Genomic DNA, 26987 nt, shown 5'->3' with positions numbered 1-26987 from the left:
GGCCTTTTTAGAAACTTTTTTAAAGTTGAAAACAAACATTTTAAACTATAAGCTCATTTGTAAGACAGTCTGTTTCAGACAGAGAGTCATCTGGGACCTAATTCTGCCTATGATGGCTGCCTAAGAAACCAAGGATTCCACATAAACCTACTACAGTGCTGAGGGGGAGCTCACTTCTCATTATAAAGGACAGCACAGTGTTTCATGAAACCTGAGGACATCACACCAGTGTGTAATTAACTGCTGTTTCAGCTGCCACGTTAATGAAGGTACAGGGTTGCTAGGAGAATATAGGGGAGGACTGTCTCTTTCTCTCTCCCCTCCTCCACTGGGACCTTCATTCCTCTTAGGGCTGAGGCGGGAAAAATCAAGGGAAGCATCCATACTTCCAGAAGGGACTCATGTTACACGTTACAGCAGAGGCAGCTGAAGGAACACCAACCAACCCATTAACTGATGAGTTGTGAGTAGACCATTAAGTCCTTCTTGCTAGATAAAAACACAAAAGCAAGGGTTTTGGATAGCAAATGCTTTAAGGTTCCAAAACCTGGAAGTCATGAATGTGCCAGAAAAAGAACCGTTGACTTCAAGTAAAGGATTCAAAGCATTTGGAAAGGACAAGCCTCGGTTAAGATTAAGTAGCAAGTGACAGAACTGAGGATTCATGAGACTTCTAATAAACTGTAATGAGTCATTTCAAAAGAAATATTTATTTATTTATTTGGTTACGCAGGGTCTTAGTTGCGGCAGGTGGGCTCCTTAGTTGTGTCATTGCAAACTCTTAGCTGCGGCATGCATGTGTGATCTAGTTCCCTGACCAGGGAACCGACCCCGGGCCCCCTGCCTTGGGAGCACGGAGTCTCATCCACTGCGCCACCAGCGAAGTCCCTGTAATGAGTCATTTGTTTTCTTTTTAAACATTCCTTTGAAGGGTTGTGTACTTCACCTTTATGACTAAAATTTTAATAAGATTTTGTTGTTGTTGTTGTGAAAGTGACAGGTAGAACATGCTGATTTTTCTCCAGAGCTGATGACACCTGCCAAAGCCTACTTGAGTAAGTGCCTGGGCCCTATGTAAGTGAGGCAACTCGCTTCAATTTCAGGCAATAAACTAAGAGGGAGCGAGTTAAACTCATACGAAGTGGCAGAAATAGTTTTACCGTTCTCTCCACCTCTCTAGTTTTATATAAAGTACGCACACATATTATCTCCCCCTCAATCTCAAAAAATCTTGTTTAAATACTAAAATAGTATAAAGGGGGAAGTGATGGGCAAAAGCGCAGGGGTAGAAGATAGAGGTTAAATGCTTATTAAGAGATACACAGGGCTGCCCCGGTGGCGCAGTGGTTGAGAGTCCGCCTGCCGACGCAGGGGACGCGGGTTCGTGCCCCGGTCCGGGAAGATCCCACGTGCCGCGGAGCGGCTGGGCCCGTGAGCCATGGCCGCTGAGCCTGCGCGTCTGGAGCCTGTGCTCCGCCACGGGAGAGGCCACAACCGTGAGAGGCCCGCGTACCGCACACACAAAAAAGAGATAGACAGTCAAACTTAGGGTTGTATCACAGCTCTTTTAACCTCAGCTGATTCATTTGACCGTTCCTGTTTAATTTTGCTAAAATAACGGTGAGGCTATGTAGATGTTAATAGCCACTTGTAATTATTTCACTCTTGCAGGTTTTTGACATTCCAGATATGTGTGAGTCATGCTAGAACAAGAAGAGGAGAGTTAAGACAGTGACTGAAAGACAGCCAAAGGGAGACCGAAAGCGATTCCACCAGGGGCAAAGGAGATCCATGCACTAGTGGGAGCTCATTCAGCCAGCATCCAGTCATCAATACGCAACCTGCACTGTGCCTGGGGTGGCGCGAGACAGAACCAGGAGAGCAGGAAGGGCAACAAGGCCTGACTCCTGCCCTCGATCAACAACACAAAGCAAGACATCTTCTCCGCTGTTCCACCTGCAACCCCGCTGCTGGGCTGCAGGTGATAGGGCTTCGCTTGCCCACCGGAGCCTAACTGCCCTTACCCTTCAGGATGCACTTTTTTTTTTTTTTTTTTTTGGTTGCGCCGTGCAGCTTGGGGAATCTTAGTTCCCCGAGCAGGGATCGAACCCGTGCCCCCTGCAGTGGAAGCACAGAGTCTTAGCTACTGGACCGCCAGGGAAGCCCCCAGAATGCCCTCTTGATTGTCCAGGTGACTTAATTTCACTTGAATAAGAATGTGGGGGGCAGGGGTGATATTATGGCTCAAAACACTGATTAACCAAACTGGGTCAGGAGGGAATGGCTTGTGAAAACGTCTCTGGACTTTCAGGTCAACGGGTCACTTTGAGAAATCTGACGAAACCTACAGACAACCCACCCCCTCTTCCTTTTATCCCCCCGAACTCATCCATACAGTTTTACATGATTTTGTGGGTTTCATGATCCCCTAAAGTCCATCCATGGACTCTGAAATGAAGAAGTCCTGCTCTAAAAGTTCCTGCGGGAAGTTGGTACTTGCGTGGCCAATGAAGAATGACAGGCACCGCGGGGGCTGGACTGAGCAAAGGAAATGTAACAGCAACAGCGGCCACATTAGACGCACATCCAAGCCCTTGGGCACGTCCTAACTTTGGGGCCGAAAAGAGCCAGAAAAGATGTATTTCTGACAAGTGCTCCCTCGGAGCGCAGGCTCCACGTGGAGCCACCTCTGCAGCGGGAGGTGCCGGAGTCTGAGTCAGAGCGCGAGGGATGGAGCTCTGCTTTTGGAGGCCATGAAGGAGGGAGATGTGGCCTTTTGAGGCTGGGTACTGGAAACACAGTTTGGGATCCTAAGAGTCATCAAGGCAGGGAGAGGGATGGCTAAGAGGAAGGCTACAGGACCACCACAATGATTCTGACAAAGGGCCAGGTATCTCAGCCTGCTGGCTTCACCGTGTCTACCCGGCCTGTGGTGACGCAGGTAGAAGGGCCCAGGGATTTGATCTCTGCCCAGGCTCCTCTGCAGCCTTCCTTTGCAGGGAAGGGGGAGTGCACATCTGAACACGAAGCTTGTTGCAAGCCTTACCTTGGGTATCTTTCTCTTCTTCCTGCCGTTCTGTGGGTCTCCGAGGTTAAAGAAAGTGTCATCGGGGCTGCTGGGGGTGGAGGGAGGGCTGATTTTAGAAGGGGACCCAGTGCCATCCCGACTCAGCTTCCTAGTGTCCAGCAGTTTGAAGTTCCTCCTTTCTGAATTTTGCCGGAAAAAAGCAGGTTTGGACAAGGACTGCTGTGAGGGGAGAGGAAAAAAGAAGAGTAAATAAATACACAGGGACTAAATGAGAGGTAACTGGTGGTGGCAGTGATGGAGACCAAGAACATCATGAAGGGAAGCTGGTCTATGTTCCCAAGGGTATGTTGAGTTTGCCTATGCTATTATTAAGTGCTCAATAAACACTTATCACTCAATTATGGAAAATAAGCATGATAAAGGATGCAAGTCTAATCCAGTCTCTCTTTTTAGACAAGTGGGAACTCACCTGGCCCAATCCCTTACTTTACAAATGAGGCTTTCTTTTTTTTTTTTTTTTTTTTTTTTTTTTTCTGTACGCAGGCCTCTCACCGCTGCGGCCTCTCCCGTCGTGGAGCACAGGCTCCGGACGCGCAGGTTCAGCGGCCACGGCTCACGGGCCCAGCCGCTCCGCGGCATGTGGGATCTTCCCGGACCGGGGCACGAACCCGTGTCCCCTGCATCGACAGGTGGGCTCTCAACCACTGCGCCACCAGGGAAGCCCCACAAATGAGGCTTTCTGATACAATGTACTGGGAGTTACAAGACCTAAGCATAGCTTTGTCCCTGCCACTGGTAAGCTGAGTGCCTTCTATACAAGGAATTTCACTTCTCTGGGCCTCAGTATCTTATTTCTAAAAAATGAGCTGCTTTGGGTTTCCCTGGTGGTGCAGTGGTTGAGAGTCCGCCTGCCGATGCAGGGGACACGGGTTCGTGCCCCGGTCCGGGAAGATCCCACGTGCCGCGGAGCGGCTGGGCCCGTGAGCCATGACCGCCGAGCCTGCGCGTCCGGAGCCGCCTGTGCTCCGCAACAGGAGAGGCCACAACAGGGAGAGGCCCACGTACCGCAAAAAAAAGAGCTGCTTTAAGGTCAAAAGGCAAATAAAAAATTTGCGACTTATAGAACTCATTTTTCTAATACATGCTACATATTAATGAGAAGACTAACAACTCAGAAGAAAAACAGGCAAAAGATGAGAATCGAAAGTTTACAGGAAAGGAAATATAATAACTTTTATATATATAAAAGATTCTTAGCTTCACTCAATCAGAAAAAAAAAACATTAAAACTCCACTGAAGAAACATTAAAAAAAAATTTTATGCGAGTATAGTTGATTTATAGTGTTGTGTTAGCTTCTGCTGTACAGCAAAATGAATCAGTTATACATATACATATATATACTCTTTTTTAGATTATTTTCCCATATAGGTCTCATTATACAGTATTGAGTAGAGGTCCCTGTGCTATACAGTAGGTCCTTATTAGTTATCTATTTTATATATACTAGTGTGTATACATTAATCCCAATCTCCCAATTTATCCCTACCCCCCAACCCCCCTGGTAACCATAAGATTGTTTTCTACATCTGTGACTCTATTTCTGTTTTGTAAATAAGTTCATTTGTACCTTTTTTTTTAGACTCCACATATAAGCAATATTATATGATATTTGTCTTTCTCTGTCTGACTTACTTCACCCAGTATGACAATCTCTAGGTCCATCCATGTTGCTGCAAATGGCATTATTTCCTTCTTTATGGCTAAGTAAAATTCCATTGTATATATGTACCACATCTTTTCTTAAAAAAATTAATTAATTTATTTATTTTTGGCTGCGTTGGTCTTCGTTGCAGTGCGCAGTCTTCTCACTGTGGTGGCTTCTCTTGTTGCGGAGCATGGGCTCTAGGTGCGCAGGCTTTAGTAGTTGTGGCATGCAGGCTCAGTAGTTGTGGCTCGCGAGCTCTAGAGTGAAGGCTCAGTAGTTGTGGCGCTTGGGCTTAGTTGCTCCGTGGTATGTGGGATCTTCCTGGACCAGGGCTCAAATCCGTGTCCCTGCATTGGCAGGTGGATTCTTAACCAATGAGGCACCAGGGAAGTCCCCCACATCTACTTTATCCATTCGTCTGTCGATGGGCATTTAGGTTGCTTCCATGTCCTGGCTATTATAAAGAGTGCTTCAGTGAACATTGGGGTACATGTATCTTAAAATTATGGTTTTCTCTGGGTATATTCCCAGGAGTAGGATAGCTGGATCATAAGACAGCTCTATTTTCAGTCTTTTAAGGAACATCTATACTGTTCTCCATAGTGGCTGTACCAATTTACATTCCCACAAACAGTGTAGGAGGGTTCCCTTTTCTCCATACCCTCTCTAGCATTTACTGTTTGTAGATTTTTAAAAATATATTTATTTATTTATGGCTGTATTGGGTCATCGTTGCTGTGCACGGGCTTTCTCCAGTTGCGGAGAGTGAGGGCTACTCTTCGTTGCGGTGCGCGGGCTTCGCATTGCGGTGGCTTCTCTTGTTGCGGAGCACAGGCTCTAGGCGTGTGGGCTTCAGTAGTTGTGGCGCGTGTGCTCAGTAGTTGTGGCTCACAGTCTCTAGGGCGCAGGCTCAGTAGTTGTGGCGCATGGGTTTAGTTGGTCCGCGGCATGTGGGATCTTCCCCAACCAGGGATCGAACCCGTGTCCCCGGCATTGGCAGGCAGATTCTTAACCACTGCCCCCCCAGGGAAGTCCTTGTTTGTAGTTTTTTGATGATGGACATTCTGACTGATGTGAGGTGATACCTCACTGTAGTTTTGATTTGCATTTCTCTGATAATTAGTGATGTTGAGCATCTTTTCATGTGCTGAAGAAACATTTTTCACTCAAAGATTAGCAAAGATTAAAAATGTTGATAACTCACTGTATTGATGAAAGTGAAGGAATAAAATCACTTTCACACTTTCATACACTGTTGGTGGGACTGGGAATTGGTACACCTCTACAGAGGGCACTCTAGCAGTGTCAACAAAAGTACAAATACATATGTGCTTTGACCCAGTAATTCCACCTGTAGGAATTTGTCCTACTGATATGCTCATACTTATGCAAAGTTATATTGTACAAGGAAAGTCATATTATGCAAAGTATACTGTACATTGTACCATGGTTTGTAAACACAAAATACTGGAAACAACCTACAGGTTCATCAATAGAAACTGGTCAAATTATGGTACATCCATAGAGTAGAACACAATGCAGGTATAAAAAAACTTAATGGACTGGTATGGAAGGTTCTCTTATTTATATATTGTTAAGCATAAAAGGTAAGGTGTAGAATAGCTGGTAGAGTATGCTGGTGTGTGTGTGTGCTGGGGAGCTATTCTGCTGGTATAGGCATAGGACAGTTCTGGAAGGATACACAAAAAACTAACAGTGGTTGCTCTGGGGAGAGAAATAGATAGGGGTGAGATAAAGACTTTTCACTGATACTTTTCATACTAAAATTCTGAACGATATGAATGTAATAACTACTCAATAAAATAAGGAAAATTAATAAAGATTTTAAACAACTTTGACCACATGTTCTCTAAAGGTACCTCCAGATGCATGCTTTATGATACCATAATTATAGCTGCAATGTCTCTTTTAAAAAATTACCTAATGAATTAGATGAGATAAAGGTATCCAAGCAGAGTACCTGATACACAATAGGCATTCAGTATAAGTTTTTCTTTCTTACGACATTGACATTTTTTCATACTTTAATGTTATAACTGCATTCTTCTTTATTATATTGTTTATGTTCTTTTCCTATTTATTCTTTGGGATCCTAGTGTTTTTCTTATTACTTTGGATGAGCTCTCTATATAGAACAGATATGAACCACTTGTCAGTTCTGCTGCAAGTGTTTTTTTCCCATGTGATTTGTTTGTATTTTTATTTTGGTTATGTGGAATTTTTCACATAACTTCTTTTATTTTTTTGGCCTCACTGCTTGCAGGATCTTAGTTCTCCAACCAGCGATCAAACCCAGGCCCACAGCACTGAAAGGTCAGAGTCCTAACCACTAGACTGCCAGAGAATTACCCACGTAGCATTTGTATGTATGAAAATCTGTTCATCTTTTCCTTTGTGATTTACTCTCTTCTTTCTTTCCCTAGAAAAACAATACCTTCTCAAAGGTTTAATATATATTTAATTCCATTTTCTTTTGGATTTGCTTAGCTTATTTTGAACATATTTTATTCATTAATCCATTTGTAATTTATTTTATTGTATGTTAGTCTAAATTGATTTTTTCCTTCAAGCTAACTTATCCTTATTCCATTTAATAAATGAGCTTTTCTTTCTCTATCAATTTATAAGACCACATTTATCATATCTTAAACTCTCATAGAATAGTGTTATTTTGTTCCTTTGGTTTCTCCATTCTTATTTAGTTCCAAACAGTATGCATCAATAACTCCAGAACCTTTTTAAAGATTTCCAGGAATAGAGACTCCCAGGCTTCCCAAGTGGCCGCCTCCTATGTCATCATGGGTCTATAGGGAACAATCAAGTGCGTAGCACCGCAAGCCCCGAGTAGAAGAAGAGGCAGGTCTGACTTGCTCTCTATGGGCTTCTTAATAATTAAAGCAGCACAGAAGAAGGAATAATGACAAGCCTTCTTCAAGACCAAACTCCATCTGCAATGAAATCCAAGGAAATGGCCCCAGTTCTTTCACTGCATTGGAATCTCATACCAAATTGTTGGCAAAAAGCAGGTATCTGTTTTTATTAGAGATTTAGATTGTGATAGTTTGTTCAAAGAAGTTTTGACCTATGAAAAGGGCTGAGAATAAAGAAAACGGAAAGGAAGGAAACAAGGTACATGACTTTGTAAAGGGTGTAAAGAGACCTGGTGGAGGCTGTGCAGGGGTTGCATCTTCCAGGAGTCATGCTGCTGGAGAGGGGGCCTAACGTGTCCCAGAGCACCCAAAGGAAGCTACCAAATGTCCAGGGAGTTTTCATGAGGGGGTGGAATTTCATTAACTTCTTCTTTTTTTTTTTTTTGCGGTACGCGGGCCTCTGACCGTTGTGGCCTCTCCCGTTGCGGAGCACAGGCTCCGGACGCGCAAGCCCAGCGGCCATGGCTCACGGGCCCAGCCGCTCCGCGGCACGTGGGATCCTCCTGGACCGGGGCACGAACCCGTGTCCCCTGCATCAGCAGGCGGACTCTCAACCACTGCGCCACCAGGGAAGCCCTAACTTCTTCTTTTTAAAAAAAATATTTATTTATTTAATTTATTTTTTATTTTTGGCTGTGTTGAGTCTTCACTGCTGCACGCGGGCTTCCTCTAGTTGCGGCGAGCGGGAGCTACTCTTCGTTGTGGTGCGCGGGCTTCTCATTGCGGTGGCTTCTCTTGTTGTGGAGCAAGGGCTCTAGGCGCACAGGCTTCAGTAGTTGTGGCACGTGGGTTCAGTATTTGTGGCATACGGCCTCTAGAGCAAAGGCTCAGTAGTTGTGGTGCACGGGCTTAGTTGCTCCGCGGCATGTGGGATCTTCCTGGACCAGGGCTCAAACCCGTGTCCCCTGCAATGGCAGGTGGATTCTCAACCACTGCGCCACCAGGGAAGCCCTCATTAGCTTCTTAACTGATAAAATGGCTTAGTGAGCTGTCGGGGAGAGCATTATCATGTATAACAAGAACCATCGGAGAACAGGAACAGAGGCGAGAAAGAGCAAATAAAACCAAGAGAATCTTCATTCGGGGTTTACAGCCAGTGCAGTGACACAGATGGAAAGATGGTCAACAATGAAGACAGAATTGTCTGTAGAAGGCCTTTGAAAGCGAGGATATGAAGCTAGTAGAGATCAGCAAGCTTTTTCTAAAAGGCCTGACAGTAAATATATTAGGCTTTGTGGCCTATACTGTCTCTGTCACAACTACTCAACGCTGCCACTGTAGTGCAAAAACAGCCATAGACAATATGTAAACAAATGAGCTTGGCTGTGTTCCAATAAAACTTTATTTACAAAATCAGGCAACCATCAGCAGTTTGCCAAACTTGAACTATAGTATAAAAGGAAAGTCACTACAGGACCCTAAGAATGATTGTGTCAGACTATGGTCCAGAGAAAATCTCAGCTTTTGATCAGAGCACCTCAGACCGACAAGCCCTGATGATAACACACCCATCCTATGGTGTCTCTATGGAGTAATCTCTATGGAGGAGCCTAGCTCTGCTGCAGTGGCCCCCAGAGTCTCCCTAACCTTAGAAACATCCGATTCGCAATGGACTCATCCAAAGATCTGTAGTGTCCAAAAGGGAAAAGCAGACAAGAACCCTCTGTTGAAACCTCTTATTTCAGGAGACAGTATGACGGGCCCTGGCCAGGGAGCATCCACTGGGAGGAGGGGGCGACAAGGAAGCTACGTGCCTTGTGCCTCGAAGAGGGAGCTGACCTGGACTCAGCCAGAGTTCATTCACCCTTCTTGTCTGTGAATGGTGGCTGATGTCTTAACTCCTTCCAGTCCTCAAATGTCCCTGTCCTACTGCCTCAGGAGACTGACAGCAGGACACTGAAAGGGTCCTTGATATAAAATATCCCATCTCCTCTTTTACCTATCTCAACCTGACTCCTACTCTCTTCTACAGAGGCCTCCCCCAGCAAGTAGTCAGATGCTATTCACACACACATACACATTTGTTCACATATGCCCACAGGTACACGTATTCACATGAATACATAGAAGCTCCCTTAACTATACATACATAGAAATACACAGGAAAGCATACACACACATTCCAACAACTGGGACATTACACTATTGTAAAGTAATGGCATTACATTAAATGATGGCATACCACGCAGGCAATACAAACTGTTTAGAAAAAGAAAGTAATGACATGGGGAAACACTCATGATAAATGCAAAAGAGCAGCAAAAATGTATATACTATATCATCCCAAATATTTTTTTAATGTACACACACACAAACACACACACACATACATGCACGGTGTGGCATGGTCTGGAAGGAAGTAAACCAAAGTGTTAACAGTGGTTTTCTCTCGGTGTTGAGATTACATGCAATTTATAAAAATACTTTAAACACACACACACACACACACACATAATAACAATCTATTATAGAAAAAAATATAGGTGAGTACAAAGAAAAAATAAAAATTCCCAATTACAGATGAGTTTTTTAAAAATTACACTTCTTGGTATTTAAAAAGAATTTTATAATGAGAATGTTCTGTTTTTAGAAAATGAGGTTATTTTATAAAGAACACATATTGAGGGACCTCCCTGGTGGTGCAGTGGATAAGAGACCACGCTCCCAGTGCAGGGGGCCTGGGTTTGATCCCTGGTCAGGGAACTAGATCCCACATATATGCTGCAACTAAGAGTTCACATGCCACAACTAAGGAGCTGGTGAGCTGCAACTAAGGAGCCCGGGAGCCACAACTAAGGAGCCCACGTGTTGCAACTAAGACCTGGTGCAACCAAATTAAAAATAAAACCACACACATATTGAAAAGCATCATTCTTTTTTTTATTTTAAAAAATTTAAATTTATTTACTTATTTATTTGGCCGCTCCCGGTCTCAGTTGTAGTATATGGGCTCTTAGTTGCAGTATGTGGGATCTAGTTCCCTGACCAGGGATCGAACCCGGACCCCCTGCACTTGGAGTGCAGAGTCTTAGCCACTGGACCACCAGGGAAGTCCCTGAAAAGCATAATTCTATCTATTTAGCAAACACACATAAACAGTAGTTATGTTGCAGGCACTAATCTAAGTGGTTTACAAGAATTAATTTGATTAATCTTCATAAGACCCCCTAAGAGGAGTGTACAATTATCATTCCGTATTTTTACCAATGACATACAGATGTATAGAGATAAGATTATTTGCCCAAAGTCACAGAACTAGCACGTGGTCTAGGTAAGTTTTGAATGGAGGCAGTCAGGCTCCAGAACCTGCACGCCTGACCAGATATGGTCTCTATGTAGCCGCAGCTAAGTAACAGATGATTTGTTGGTGGCAGATGGTGTGGGTAAGCTACCCAGGCAACCAGAGGATGCCAGTTAGTGACTATTCCCACTTAGGTGTCAATACATAAGAAAGAGTATCTCATATTAGCCTAGATTTCCTTTATTACAAAAAAATAGTTCCTACCATATTCACTGTGCTATTCTACGTGTGGGAATAGTGGGTGACACATAGCAAGAAAAGAAAACGGCCCCTTCTCAGGAGCTTGCATTGTGTGTTTGTAAGTGTCAGCATCTGCCCCCAGCTGCACGTCTCTCCTTGTTGAGGAAAATCTGTCCGGTTGACCCTTACTTCTCTACTGGGACTAGGCACAATCTAATTAAATAAAAATCCTCAAAGATGTTTTAGGACTTTTCTGTGGCTGGTAGAGGAGGTTGTCACGGAAAGACTGTTTCAGTAAGTTCTCAGTCCCAGATGCAGCCCAGATGTGGCAGATGCTCCATGAATATTGATGAGCTAAATGGAGGAGGTGGGGAAGTCTGCAGCTGTCCCCCAGAATGGGGACACAAACCAGACATCCAGATGTAGGAAGGCAGAGAACTGAGCATGACACAGAGTCTTGCTAATGACTTGCAAAGGCCCAAAATGCCTGCAAGTATCTGTGGCAATCGGACATGTGCACTGGGCAACTGGATTCTCCTTCTGCAGGATAGCTGCCTCTGGACTTCAAGTTCTCATTGACATGATTACCTACTGTGTTTTACTGTTTTGGGGACAGGGGACCTAGGTTTGTCTCTAGCCTGGCAGGAAGGGGAAGAAAAGGGCTGCTAAGTCTTTATTTTCTGGTACGAGGGAGGAGCACCCAGTTCTGCAGGCAGAGCTGCTTTGGGCAGATGTTTTCCATTGTTCCTAGAGGCCATGCAGTTCACTCCCTGCATGAAGTGGGGCAGAACTGAGTAAGACACGAAGGGGGCAGACTGGGTATGACAGCCTTCTTCTTCTCCTTTTTTAAAATTTCTATTGGAATATAGTTGATTTACACTGTTAAGCTTCTGCTGTACAGCAAAGTGAATCAGTTATACAGATACACATATCCACTCTTTTTGAGATTCTTTTCCCATATAGGTCATTACAGAGTACTGAGTAGAATGCCCTGTGCTATATACAGTAGATCCTTATTAGAGATCTATTTTATATATACAGTGTGTATATGTCAATCCTAACCTCCCTATTTATCCCTACCCCCCACATTTCCCCCTGGTAACCATGAAATTATTTTCTACATCTGTGACTCTGTTTTGTAAATAAGTTCATTTGTTCCATTTTTTTTTTAGATTCCACATAAAAGTGATATCATATGATATTTGTCTTTCTCTGTCTGAATTATTTCCCTCAGTATGACAATCTCTAGGTGCATCCATGTCGCTGCAAATGGCATTATTTTGTTCTTTTTCATGGCTGAGTAATATTCCATTGTATGGATGTGCCACATCTTCTTTATCCATTCCTCTGTCGACGGACATTTAGGTTGCTCCCGTGTCCTGGCTATTGTAAATAGTGCTGCCGTGCATATTGGTTGCGTGTATCTTTTCAAGTTATGGTTTTCTCCAGCTATATTCCTAGGAGTGGGTTGCTGGATCATATGATAGCTCTATTTTTAGTTTTTTAAGGAACCATCGTACTGTTTTCCACAATGGTTGTAACAATTTACATTCCCACCAACAGAGTATAGGAGGGTTCCCTTTTCTCCACACCCTCTTCAGCATTTATTGTTTGTAGATATTTCTCCAAAGAAGACCTACAGATGGTCAAGCAGCACATGAAAAGATGCTCAACATCACTAATTATTAGAGAAATGCAAATCAAAACTACAATGAGGTATCACCTCACAACGGTCAGAATGGACATCATCGAAAAGTCTACAGACAGCCTTCTTCTTCTAAGCCAGACTTATCCACTGTGGGAAATGAAGGATTCCCTAAATGTTGAAGACATCCACATTCCAATGAAAATACAAACAACACATTTCAAAGGCAAGGAGAAGCTATTTGCTAATTATTGGTTGTCATGAATCATTCATGATGACACTCTTTTCCAAAGGAGGAGAAAGCAGCAGTTAATTGGTTTGGGCAAGTACTGCAGCAATCGACTTAGGTGGGTAAGATCCACCCTTCATGAAAGGTTCTACCTTCCACCCTCTTGAAGAAGATTCCCTTTGTGACTATCATGTCTCATGTGTATACCCCCCGCCCGCCAGCAAATCCTGACTTCAAGTGGAGCCCAGAGAGGAAGATGGCTTCTTTTCTTAGACTGGAAACAGATCCTTTCAATGGGATTTAAACGGACACTTGCAGCCTGGATTTGGTCTTCCTTTATTTAATTTCTTCAACAACGAAACCATTGTATAACAACTACTTATGGGAGACACAAAGAAACCAAATATATACTTTCTGACCTTGAAGAATTTACAATCTAGTTGGGGAGATGTTTTTAAGATATTTTACATGACCTAAATCAGAATTCAAATCATCAAAGTAAGAGACATCATAAGACAGTATATACAGTTTGGTGTGAAATGAATGCTTAGCCCACTGAGTGTTACAGGCACGCACAGCGGGAACAAGTCCCAGGGACTGAGATGACCTGGAACCTTCCTGAAGGAGGCATGATTGAACTGGGCCTTAAAGGATGGGAAGGGAGAGGTCCAGGCAAGAGCTAAGGGCAGAGGTAGAAATGACCTAGCACAGGGGTGGGCAAATTACGGCCTATGGGCCACATCTGGCCCACCACCTGTTTTTGTACAGGCCATGAACCAAGAATATTTTCACTTCTAAATGGCTTAAAAAAAATTTCATGACACATGAAAATTATATAAAATCTAATTTCAGTGTCCATAAATAAAGTTTTACTGAAACACAGCTTCCTTACTGGTTTGCATATCGTCTGTGGCTGCTCTGCACGGTAATGGCAGCGCTGAGTAGTTACAACAGAGATCATATATCATCATATATAACCAGATCTCTGGTTCTTTAGAGAGAAAGTTTGCTGATCCTGGGGCCACAGTATCAGAGGGGCAGTTAGTAGGCTTTGGCTGGACAGAAGATTTTGTACGCAGAAACTGTGGGAAATGGTAACCAGGGATCAATTATGAAGGAAGTTTAATGCTATGCTAAAGAATATGAATTCATACGAATCTGTTCTCTGTTCCTAAAATTTTGTCCTTTCAAAAATATTATATAAACAACAGGATCATGTAGCATGTAACCCTACGGGAGTGGCTTTTTTCACCTGCCATCATTCCCTGGAGATTTACCCAGGTTGTTGTATACATCAATAGCTTATTCCTTTTTATTGATGAACAGTATTCCATCATATGAATGTACTATACTGTATGTAACCGTTCACCCACTGAAGGATATTGGGGTTGTTTCCAGTTGGGACCATTATAAATAAAACTACAGGTGCAAAAAAAAAAAAAAAAAAGAATATGAACTCAGTTCTGTAGGCAATGTGTTGAAGTTATCATGTACGTGAATAGAGTAATATTATCTGTATGCACATAGTACAAAACTGCAAAAGGTTCAAAAAGATATTCTGTGAAAATGTCAGTCTTCTCTCCTGACCTCCAGATACTCAGACACTCAGACAACTCCACAGAGGTACCCACTTACTCATTCTTGGGGACCCTAACAGAGAGATATTCTTGTACATTCACAAACATATATGAGTTTGTTTTATGTCAGGACATTCTTCTTTATAGCTGTATAACATGGATGTACTATCTTATTTACTCAGCTGGGGAGAATTCTGACCTAGAAGCTAAAATGATACCTTAGAAAGCCCTGTTGAGCAGAGGAGTTCCAAGAGAACTAGAGGCAGGAAGAGGAGGCAGGCTGCCGATGGGTAAATCCAGGAGCCTGGCAGGGAGGGTGACCTGGCATTCCAGTGTAACCCAGAACTCCAGCCTGCTCAAGGCCATGGTGCTGGGGACCCCTCTCCCCCACTGCTCCTCTGGGGGCTCCTACCTTCGTGGGTGTGTCAGGGATGGAAGAGGTGGGAGAACCTGGAAAGTTCAAGACACACTTCTTCCCGAGGCATCGACCATGTAACTCAACGTCCTCATAAGGGTTTTCCTTCATTGGTGGATCTGCAGTCAAAGGCAACGGATTAGAAACTGGGAACACTAAGGAAGGTCTCCTTATCAGATCTCGACCCAACACCTTATCGGGTCTCTCCTCGTGGGGATGTCTGTTGTCTTGCTATCCATTTAGGCTTCCTCTTGGAAACAGACCTTGGTTTTCACTGGGATAACTCCCTGACTCCCCATTTAGAAATGCGAGATTAACTCCACTCCCAGTTTCAGGGTTTCAGCCAATCTGAGTATCGCGAACGCCTGCCTCAGTGACCAACTCTGGGAAGGGCTCATATTCCAAGCCTAAGCCAATGGCTGCATGGCATTCCTGGGCTCTGAAGGTGAACAAGGGACCTAAATCAGTCTAATCAGAGTGAACCTCAGGATGTTTGCTGGGACTTGCAGGACACAGGCTTTCCTTTCTCGCTTCAAGGCACAGATTCTGGGGAGCTGATGGCAGCCATCACGGGGATCGTGGGAAACCGGCTGAGAATGGAGCTAACGTGAGAGATAAGAAATGAGGAAGAAAAAGCCAGTTCTGGTCACATGAGCCAACAAACTCCCTTTGTTGTTTCGCCTGGGTTTTCTGTTCCTTGTAACTGAAAGCTTCTCTGTCAGGTACACACTGCTAAGAGAAGTCTACATCTCATACCCACTTTGGATTTGGGAAGCCTACTGCTTTGGCAGGAACCCATCTCTGGCAGCTTGGACATAGCAATTCAAATCGCTCGGCTTAGTATACGCCCTTCCTTAAGTCTCATGTTTCCTCCTACCATGGAGTTTCTTCTAGTGCTGATGACTGCATGCATGTAAGTACATGTATATCCGCCTGCTCTGCCCCTTGCATAGGGACACAGAGGGTTTCTTCCTCAGCTCATTTCTTCCCCCACTGCCACCCTCAACATATGCAGACATGGTCTGAGTTCACACCTTACTGAAACTGTGATTCTCCCTGGAGATTATTTAACTCACCAAATCTAAATGCACAAAAGCTCTGTGAATCTGAGTCCCACTTTGGAATCAGAGAATTCTTTAGAGCAAGGCCAAAGTTACTCTTTAAATACAGGACATTCATTTCAGTCTGAATTGGGATGCTGTTACTGCCACATTCCTACAGTTTTGGAAAGAGTACGGTGGTCTTTGGTTTTCTTTCATTCAGTAATCCCTACAATTCACTGAGAGTCTGTTATAAACCAGGTGTTTTACATACCATTTTCTTCAGCCCTCAAACAACCCTGTAAGGTAGCTGTCATCCTCCTTAGTACAGAGATGAGAGACTTGAAGTTCAGAGATGTTAAGTCACCAGCTCAATGTCACACAGCTAACAAGTAGCAGAGCCAAGATTCAGTCATGGATATTGAGGCTCCAGGTCTCGTGTGTTTCCCCCTGTATCACGCTGCCTCCTTGGCTGTTCATCGCCAGCCCTTCCTCCCCACTCCAGCCCATTTTTCTCTCACGTATTTCACCATGGGTCACTCTTCCACCCACCTACCTTATCTCTCATTCATTTGAGTACATGTTTGTCTTTGAGTGTGACTGTGTGTGTGTGTGTGTGTGTGTGTGTGTATTTTAAGCGGCCAGCCCCATTTCCTCCCTCTTCCTTCTCATAGACAGACTCACTCAAACATTTGGGCCTCTTACCTAGAATGTCCTCATAGACGTTCTCCTCCGATAAAGTGCGTGTGAGCCCCAGCTTAGTCTGTGCGTACCAGTCCACCCTGCTGTTCTCAGAGGAAGACTGCAGTAAGTCTTCAAACTCATAGGACTTTCTGGGTTGTACAAGGTGGGAAGAAAAAAACCGAGAACTCAAATCAAATTAGGCTGGTTCACAGAATACACGCCAAAATGTTTTTTTTTTTTTTTCTTGCAAAGATTGCCAATACTGAAATCAACTCTGTTTTTTATAAGAAAGTGTGAAAATCCTCAAATATGAGATGTGGTTTTTACTTGTGAGAATGTTTATGCTATTATGCCAGCTAAAGATAGTGAAGTATACATTTAAAATACAATCCCAACTTTGTAAGCAAACATATACATAGAAGGTAAAAAGCAGAGAAGTGAAACATATAGCTGCTGCCTCAGGACTGAGGGATGACTGGTGTCTTCACTTTTACTTTTCTGGATTTTTCAAATGTTCTACAGTGTTTACAGAGCACACGTTAAGAAACACAAAGGAGTAGTAATGGCCAATTCAGAGCAGACAAGGAGCCTGAGCACCCCCAACTTCTGTCACCCAAGTGGTTCTCAGAAACCCAAGGGGCAGCTGAGGCACCCCACCCCACCCTGAGATCTGTGCAAATGTGCCTGGGGCTCTGGCTGGGGCCTGGCTCACCACCCCCCTCCCCCCATCTTACATCCGCACGGGCTGTCCCTGTTCTGCTGGTATTGACTCTACTGTGAAATCTAGCTCCTTCTCCAGCTCACACACACACACACACACACACACACACACACACACACACACGGCCACTCACCTTGAGTTTCTATGATCTTTTGTAACTCTATGGAACATCTGGGAGATCATGAGGTGGGTCATATTATGAAACATACAAAACATCACCCATCTCACAGGTTCATTCCACCTCCCCCCTTTTTCTTCTCTCTCTCCCTGTCCTTCTCCAAAGTAACCCACAACCTCTCCCTGTTGGAGCAGAACAGTCCTGCCCACTCAGGCTCCAGAGGCTCCCCTCCTTCTACCCCCAAGCAGATGTATCAGGAATTTCTGCTGAACACACCTGGGCCTTCAGTGAATGGAATTTGGGTGGACACGCAGTCCACCCATGTTAAACAGGGCACATCCCTCGGCTGACTTGGTCCCGGCCCCTCACTCCTTCTGGTCCAGGGTCCAGACGCTCACAGCCCTCCTCTGGCTCAGGAGTCACCACTCTTCTCTCTCACTGTGTCCACATGTGTCTAGCACAGTGTTCTGCGCATGCCAGGTGGCACACTGCAGCTAACCGCTGCGAAATGCAGAGCGGCCTTGTTTCCTCATCCACACGTCCAGCCCCGGGAGAAAGTGCCCCTCTGGTGGCTCTAGGATTAAACAAATCTGGACACGGATCCCGAATCCTTCATTCACAAGTCTTTTCAACTTGGATAAACTACCTGAGCTCAAACTCAGTGTCCTGATTTGTAAAATAGTAATTATCTCATAAGACTGTCCATAGAACAGAGGACGTTCGTAAAGTCCTTGGCACCTAATAAGCCCTCAACAAATGTTAGCTATTATTATTATTATTATATATTTTTTTTATGGTACATGGGCCTCTCACTGTTGTGGCCTCTCCCGTTGGAGGAGCACAGGCTCCCGACGCGCAGGCTCAGCGGCCACGGCTCACGGGCCCAGCCGCTCCGCGGCACGTGGGATCTTCCCGGACCGGGGCACGAACCCGTGTCCCCTGCATTGGCAGGCAGATTCTCAACCACTGCGCCACCAGGGAAGCCCAAATGTTAGCTATTATTATCTGTCGTGGTGCTATTAGTTATTTATGCAGCCAGTGCTTTATAAGAACATCTACTGTGTGGGAGGCACCGTGCTCAGGGTTTGAAAAATAAGGACAAAAACAGCCAGAGTCCCTGCCTCAAAGAGCTTACATTCGAGCGAGGAAGACAGATGTTCAACCAGCTCACACACAGATAAACAGAATTATAAACTGGGTTAAGTTCAGTGATGGAAAAGCGCAGGTTGCGAGGATACCGAGGAAGGCTCAGTGTAGGTTGTGGGATGCACCAAGGGAGGCCTCTATGAGAAAGTCACTCATTGAAGCTGAGCCTTGAAGGATAAAAAGAACTTAGTCGGGGGAAGAGCATTCCAAAAAGAGGGCAAAGCATGTGGGAAAGTCCTGAGTCTACAGAGAGAGCTCGGTGCATTTCAGGAAACGGCAGACAGATGGACAGCATGGCTGGGCTGCAGGGAACAGGGTGGAGAGTGCCACGCGATGAGACAGCGGAAACAAGCAGAGGCCATATGCCTGCCTTCCAAGCTTTGGAGATTTCTTGCATTTTAAATCTTTCCCTCTCCACTAGCTTCCTTCTCTCCTTCTTTAAACACGCACAGGTTTCCTCTATCTTAAAAAGCTTTCATTTGGAGCGATGACCTTTGCGCTTCTGCTATTTCTCACCTTCCGTGCCAACATTTGTAACTAGGGGGAGGGGAGGAGGAGGAGCAGAGATTACTCTCTTAGTTTACCATAGTTCACTCGTTTTTCTTTCCCTCACCCTCTCGAGAACCTGTTCGTGTGCATCCCTTTCCTGGGATTCCCCCTAAAGGTCACTAGTGAGTTTCCGGTAGAACCTAACAACTTTCCCGGTCCTTTCATTACATGACACCACTTGGTTTCTACAGCATAAGGCAGCAGTGCTCAAAGTGCAATCTGTGGGCCAGAGCTGGGGTGCCAACTGTTTCCGGTCCTTGACAAGATAAGTACAGAAATTGAGAGAAAGCGTTTAGAAACTTTTCAAACAATTTGACAGAATGAACTTAAAAAAGAAACACAAAAAAACTGAGGTTGGTATACTGACGTCTTTTTTCATTACATTCCTCTGGTAATTCTTTTTTTTTAATTATATTTCACAAAAGTATCACTTGGCAAAGGGTTGGAAACACCTGCAAGCCGGCCCCCTGACGGTTTGAGGAGGTGGGTGCAGGGCTGCCCTAACTCTACTTGCCCTGTCAGGCCACTCTTCCTGGGCTTGTGCTGGCAGCTCTCTACCTCTTCCTCTTTCTGGGCTACAGGTGTTTCCCAAAGCTTCTCCTCTTTAGGCTCTATGCTTTGTTCTGACCCGAGATTGAACCTGGGCCACAGCAGTGAGAGTGCCGAGTCCTAACCACTGGACCACCGGGAATTCATTAGGTTCTATACTTTAATATCTACACAACTGAATTCATCACCCCTTACCTCCACCCCACCCTCATTCCTTTATGAACTTGAACGTGGCACTTAGGACAGGAGCACAAAGATGGGCTTCTAGGCTGGAGCTCTATGGCCTTAAGTCAGGTCACAAGGCTGAAACCGTCACCAGTGCCCCAGGGTTCTGACTTATGAAAGAAGTTTGTGCCCCCAAGAAGGGATACTAATCCGTGAGCCCCTTCTCTCTCCCCTTGAGGTGTCCAGCGGGGAGAGGAAGGACTGAGCTTCAGAGCTCTAGCAGGTAGGACCTGGGGGAAAGCAGGTCTGAGCCGTTTTCTCTAAGATGGGAATGGGTTGTGCTGTGACCCCACTCTGAACATTTCCTAGTCCAGTTTCCATTAGCCCAGGCTGGCATCAGCCAGGCAGCTGATTGGCCTGGAGGTGTGGCCCAGAGCAGAGTGGGGTAACTGGCCTGGAGTGGGCCAGAGCTCCTGGGTTTCCCCTGCTGAGCAAAACAAGTTACGTTAGCTAGTCCTCAGCACGTACGCTACATGGCGGGGAACATGCAAACTGTTCAGAGACCACAGAATGATTCATTCAGTACTTACTGGGTACTGACCAAGTGATTGTCTTGGATCAGCACATTCAAACTTTACAACAACCTTGTGAAAGACTACTATTATTATACACATGTTATGCAAGAGAAAACAGGTATAGAGACATCAGGTAAATTGCTCAAAGTCACTTTGGGAGAAGCCAGGACATCTGGTTGGAGATTGGTGCTCTTAAAAAGACGGGCACTGGGCTTCCCTGGTGGCGCAGTGGTTAAGAATCTGCCTGCCGATGCAGGGGACACAGGTTCGAGCCCTGGGCGGGGAAGATCCCATGTGCCGCGGAGCAACTAAGCCCGTGTGACACAACTACTGAGCCTGTACTCTAGAGCCCACGAGCCACAACTACTGAGCCTGTGTGCCACAACTACTGAAGCGCATGTGCCTAGAGCCCGTGCTCCGCAACAAGAGAAGCCACCGCAATGAGAAGCCCGTGCATTGCAACTAGAGAAAGCCCATGCTCAGCAAGGAAGACACAATGCAGCCAAAAATACATACATTAAAAAAAAAAAAAAAAAAGACAGGCATTATGCAGAGCACGCAAGTAAGGCAACGCAGGAGGAAAGCTGCAGTCAGTCCCCAGACTAAAACAGGTCGAGTTTCCAAAGTTTATTGTTAGGAACTTGAACTATTTTTCTTTTTTTTGGCTGTGCGGCTTGTGGGATCTTAGTTCCCCAATCAGGGACTGAACCAGGGGCCCTCGGCAGTGAGAGCACGGAGTCCTAACCACTGGACCGCCAGGGAATTCCCAAACGAATCTTTTCTATAAAACCATATTACACATCACTGAGCATTGCCCAGGCAAGCCCTCTATTTCCCATAATGTAACTAAACTATATGACGAAGAGATGCTATGAACCCTCACAGGGAAAAGAGGGGACAGGTGGGAAGTCACTTCACTGGGAGCTGAGCAGTTTCTGCCACAATAGCAGGAAGCTCCACTCCCAGCAGCAGAGGGAGAGGGTGGTGGCCACTGCCTACAGCTAAAGCCTTGACTGCCTGGGATTCCAGCATGACCTTGGCTAAGCTGGGCCTTTTCTTTGATTGCAGAAAGGGGCTGCAGCTGTGCCTTGCTTTGCCATGGAGAGAGCTCTATCATTATTTATTTATTTATTATAAATTTATTTATTTATTTATTTTTGGCTGCATTGGGTCTTCATTGCTGAGCGCGGGCTTTCTCTAGTTGCGGTTAGCGGGGGCTACTCTTCGTTGGAGCGCGTGAGCTTCTCATTGTGGTGGCTTCTCTTGTTGTGGAGCACGGGCTCTAGGCATGCAGGCTTCAGTCGTTGTGGCTCGTGGGCTATATAGAGCAGTCTCAGTAGTTGTGGTGCATGGGCTCAATTGCTCCGTGGCATGTGGGATCTTCCCGGACCAGGGATCGAAACTGTGTCCACTGCATTGGCGGGCGGATTCTTAACCACTGCGCCACCAGGGAAGCCCTATCATTATTTATTTTTAAAAATCTCATTTGAGGTACCAGTGAAGCAATATTTGTATAGGTCAAATTTTAAAATAATAAATTATAAAATATTTATGAAATAATATCTGAATAGTTCAAATATTTTAATAATAAATGCCCTAACAATAAAGGTGTTTGTATGCTAAAGGCTCTCCAAGTCCCAGTGGGTGGCTCCCTTATTTAGAGCACATGTGGCACAATCAAGAATCTGGATCATCTGTGGGGTTCATTAGGATGGGATTAGCCTGTAATCCAAATGGTTGCTGTCAGACACCCTGGGATTTCAAACTATAGTCTAAATGTTTTTTTATGATCCTTCCATATTTCTAAGAACAAGATGCTAAAACAAGATATCAGCTATATTTTCCATTTGATTCCCAACACATAAAAGGTACCACCAGTCTAAACAGTATTAGAAAAGCCCACTTTTAAAATGTTACAAACTTCCATTAAAAAAAAAAAGCTGATTAGAGGATGGTTGTTCACAGTGCACAACTCTCATTTAATTTGCAAAAGAATTCATCACAGGATTTCTTAAATAGTAGCTCCATTTCTGTATTAAAATGTTGGGTTTTAGCTGGCTAATTCTTATACAGGAAGCCTGAAAGACAAACTTTAAATCAACATGAAGCTACTGTCCATCCAAGATCAAGAAGAAACCAGAAATCCTTACATGCCCAGCTTCTAGGGGCAGTGGGAAAACAAAATTCCAATCACAAAGCTCGATTTCTCATTGTCCTGTGTTGGTGACATGTTTGCAAACATTAGCTTTATTAGGTGGCTGGTTCCTCCTCAGCACTATTTCTATAATCTGCATAAATGCCTCCAAGGACTGCAGTCCTTTGGTTCTGAGGCTCAAGTAGGTGATTAGGGTCCCAAAGAGGAGAAATATGATTAAACTAATCATCCAATCATTTAGCGAAGTCTTTTCTATGAAAATATTTTTTAATTGAAAAAAAGGTTTTAATGCCGTTATTTACATATTAACTTTGAAAGGAAATTTTGAAAGGTTAATGATGACCACATCCAAATTGGCTTCTCTCTCGTTTAAACGTTTCCACGTTAGTTCCACATCCAGCTGCATGTTTAATAAGCACCTTCTTAAAGGTGGAATTGAGCTCACAGCTGGTGACGCACGAGTGAGAAGTCCCTGGGAATGTATTTCCTCGAGGTCCAGTGACTGGGACTCTGTGCTTCCACTGTAGGGGGCACAGGTTAGATCCCTGGTTGGGGAACTAAGATCCGGCAAGCTGTGTGGTGTCCCCCGGCAAAATAGCGTAATTTCAAGCAGAATTTTGAATGTTATTTGTGACTTTTCCATATTTTTGTAAATGAAGTACTAACGTAAGAGCTCATCCCACATCTCCGTTTAGATGACGCACGAGAAACTCAAAATGAACAAATCCGAAGTTGAACTCATACCACCGTTCCCCACCCCCCGACGAGGACCAGCTCCCTCTCCAGTGCTGCCATCTCGGCAAAGGCCATCACCATCCGCCCAAGTGTTTACGCCTTAACCCTGGAAGTCCTGTGCAACCTTCCTTCTCCATCACTGCCCACATCTAACCAACTGACAAGTTCCACCTGCAAAGCATCCCTGGGATCCACCCACTTCTCTCAATCCTCACTGCAGTTATACCACAGGGTAACCCCCAAACCTCCTTGATTTCCCTCCCACCTGCCCCAGCTGCCCACCCTGTCCACTGGTGCCCCTTCCAGTCTCCCCGCAGCTGCGGGGTGGGGCAACCTCTTAGGAATGCAAACGGGATTGTGTCTCTCCCCTTCTTAGAAACTTCCAGATGCTTCCCATTCCTCTTCGGTAACAGGCCAAAACCCTCGCCTGGGCTCCAAGGCTCTTCCAGAGCTGACCCCTGAGGGCTTCTGGGCCTCAGCTCACACTCTTCCTACCCCTCTGGCCTACCCACTCACTGCCTTTCAGTCCTCCAGCGTGCTAAATTCTTTCTTGCCCCAGGGCCTCTGCTTGTTTGTCCACTCAAACTGCACACCCCGCCCATTTCCCAGCCCACTCCCTTGCCTGGGAACCTCAGGCCTTGCACGAGTGTCACTTCCTCTCTGAGCTGCCCGCTTTCCATGACGGGCTAGCTACCCCTGCTTGAACATTCATTCCCACAGCACCACGGGCTTCCTCGGGGCCCTGAGACTGCTTAGTTACATAACCAGTTGTATAGTTCTGACTATTACTAGTACATAAGTTTCATGAGGGCAGGGTCTGAGTCTGTCTTATTCATTGCTATAGCATAATACTACATAGGTATAGTAAATATTTGTTGGTTGAGTAAGTGAGTGAATATTTTAAAAGCTGTTTTTAATGGCCACCTTTACTGCTTATAATTTTTCCCTGTTTTGGGGTCAAGAAATATTTTATCTGTATTCTGAGAGCTAATTTTTAGTCAATTGTTTGAACACATTTCCCCCAGAATTATTTTCAGCTGTGTTTAAACGTGCTTGGACAGCCTGAGACCCAGCGCCCACCTAGAACACCATTCAGATGAGCTAGAAACCAGGGATGCCTTGCTCTGCTTCCCTCATCCACCTCCAGCTGCCACAGACTCTCCTCTTTCCTCCATCCCCGGTGATCAGGGGCAGCTCTCTCCTCCTTGGGAAGGGCATTCACACCACGGTTACTGATCAGGGTTCTCGGCCTCCTTAATCAATAGAAATTGATCAGAGGCCAGACAAGAAATTCAGGCAAGGCTTTACTGGGGCCCCTGCTGCAGCGGTGGGGAGCGAGAACAAACAGCGAGAACAAACAACGGGTTCCCTAGCTTGCTCATTCGCTCAAGGGGCTGTGAGCTGGCTCCTTATATGGGATGAGGGTAGGGGTGTGTCCTGGGGTCCGGCCAGAGGGATGGCTTAGGGGGGTTTCCCACCCCTTAGGTGGTGTGTTGTATGCAGGGGACATGCGCAGTACCCTACTTTTTCTCCCGACCATTTGTTTTGGTCCCGGCTCATCAAAAGGGGCAGTTGGGGTTTTTGGTCTCTTTGTATCTTTTGTCCAGAATTTGCCCCAACTGCACATGCACACGGTTATTTTTAGTCCCTTATAGTTTCTTTGTATTTTGCTGCTCAAGGAGATGTTTGTCCAGGTGCAAGCACTGCAGCACTGCAGCAGAGTCCCAGGTCTCAGCGGGTCTCACCACCAGGTGATCAGAGTAGGGGGCTAAATGAGAGCATGTTTATGTCAGCTCTTAGCTCTCACTCTGCTACTGGGTGTCTCCTCTGTCGAGTGCTATGACTACCCGGGTTGGGTTTCTGCTTATCTCCATCCTGGATGCAAAAATAGACGTGTCAGAAGAAAAACTATCCTTAGCCACCATTGTACCTAAAATCCAACCATTTCCACCTTCTCATGACAAGTAAGACGTGACAATCACTATTCATTCTAATGTAGAATGGCAACCACCCTCTCTACTCTCATCTCTTTGTCTTACAATGCAACTACCATCGAAATAAATGAATTTACAAAGTCAAGCTTCTCAGCTGCTTTCAAAGTTACTTTTGCTCTAAATCTCAAATTAATCATACAATTTGCCCCTTTGAAGACTTTAAACATTCAGTGTTTAGACATGGTAGTTAGAGTTGCGTGATGGATGCCACGGTGACTGAGACAGACTCATAGTGACACAGACAGACCGCAGCGTGGCTGGTACGTTAACTTTAACGACTAAACCCATGATAGCTGAGGGCTGCTGCCCAGCCAGACTTCTGTGGGGATCCCTATCAGTCCTAGAGTAGATGGAAATTATGGAATCAATAACAGTACCGTATGATTTGGCAGCCATATAATGACTGAGGTTTCATGTCCTCAGAAAGTTCTGAAAGTCTTACACTAAAGCCCCAAGGAAAGGCTGACTCTATGTGATGCCAAAATAATCAGTTGAAAAGTTGAAATTTTGGTCAACATAGTCATTTGGTTTCATAAAGATCTAAAAGCTCTGTCATGTGATCAAATTAAACTAAAATAAAAAATCTGAATTCGAATGAAAACATTTTTGATATACAGCCCCATGTGAATTCGGGATGCTGCTTACACTTAAAAAATAATAACTTTTCTTGTTAAATGTCAGCCTTAAGGCATTCCTGCCAAAGTTGTTAAACGTATGCCATAAAATATACATAACCAAGTTAATGCTGCTGCAGGAACCTTATCTTTGGAATTTCCTGACATTTGAGGGTTTCTCATTTTCCATTTTAGGATTGAAGGCATAAGTCCTTGCAGTTAATTTCCTGGGGCTTTAGAGACATGAAGACGAGAGAAGAGACAGAAGGAAGGAGGAAGAGAAGAGAAAAGAGGAAAAAAGAAGAAAGAGCAGGGAAAAATAGAAAGAGAGAAAGAGAAGAAAAAGAAAGAGACATTTTCTCAAGCCGAGAATCTGAATCCATTGGTCTGGCTCTTGCTGCGGTGGACTAACGGCCTATGAAAATAAGCTGAATACGTTCTCGGGAGCGCGCAGCCTGGCCGTGTAATTCTAAACCCTCATAACCTCAAAATCCTTAAGCACTTCTTTCTTCAACCTTGGCTTGGCTTTCCTGCCTCAGAGAGGACAGGAAGTCTGCCAAATTCAGAGTTGGGTCTTTTCTTTTTTTTTTTTTTTTTTCTTAAGCGATAGGACCACAATAAAGAGCATACTTTGTTTTTTAAGAGTAGAAAGCGAACATCTTGCCCTAATCACCTCCGCTGTACAATTTTAAACAAAACGAAAAATCCAAAGCCAAAATTCTTAAAACACAGTTGATGCAACCGTATTCAAACTGGCCAAGAAAAATTACATCTTTGGACTGAAACTAAGTAACGTTAGCTGGTTTTAAAGAAAATGCTGGAAGACTGAAAAGAGCATATGGCAGCTTAGAGAGAAGAGATAATGGGAATAACCGTTCACCAGGTTGGTCTGTCTGCCCAGTGATGACA

The 26987-nt window shown here is 44.8% G+C and overlaps 1 protein-coding gene and 1 non-coding gene across 3 annotated transcripts in view; both read right to left on the bottom strand.

Annotated features, from left to right (window-relative positions):
• DENND2A (DENN domain containing 2A) overlaps positions 1–26987 on the bottom strand; it is a 104149-nt gene that overhangs the window by 41179 nt on the left and 35983 nt on the right. For both annotated transcript variants that reach the window (XM_059074874.2, XM_067041992.1), the window contains exons 4-6: positions 16779–16906; positions 15031–15152; positions 3047–3247 (exon numbers count right to left, since the gene is read on the bottom strand). In XM_059074874.2, coding sequence (XP_058930857.1) covers positions 3047–3247; positions 15031–15152; positions 16779–16906 — 451 coding nt within the window. The remainder of the gene's footprint in view (positions 1–3046; positions 3248–15030; positions 15153–16778; positions 16907–26987) is intronic.
• On the bottom strand, positions 10664–10736 carry TRNAW-CCA (transfer RNA tryptophan (anticodon CCA)). The gene has a single exon. It is a non-coding gene; the product is annotated as a tRNA-Trp (tRNA).

This window comes from Kogia breviceps, chromosome 9, assembly GCF_026419965.1.
Source record: "Kogia breviceps isolate mKogBre1 chromosome 9, mKogBre1 haplotype 1, whole genome shotgun sequence".
NCBI classification, from domain to species: domain Eukaryota; kingdom Metazoa; phylum Chordata; class Mammalia; order Artiodactyla; family Physeteridae; genus Kogia; species Kogia breviceps.
The sequence above is the reverse complement of the archived record's forward strand: the minus strand, read 5'-3'. Positions and strand labels throughout refer to the sequence as shown.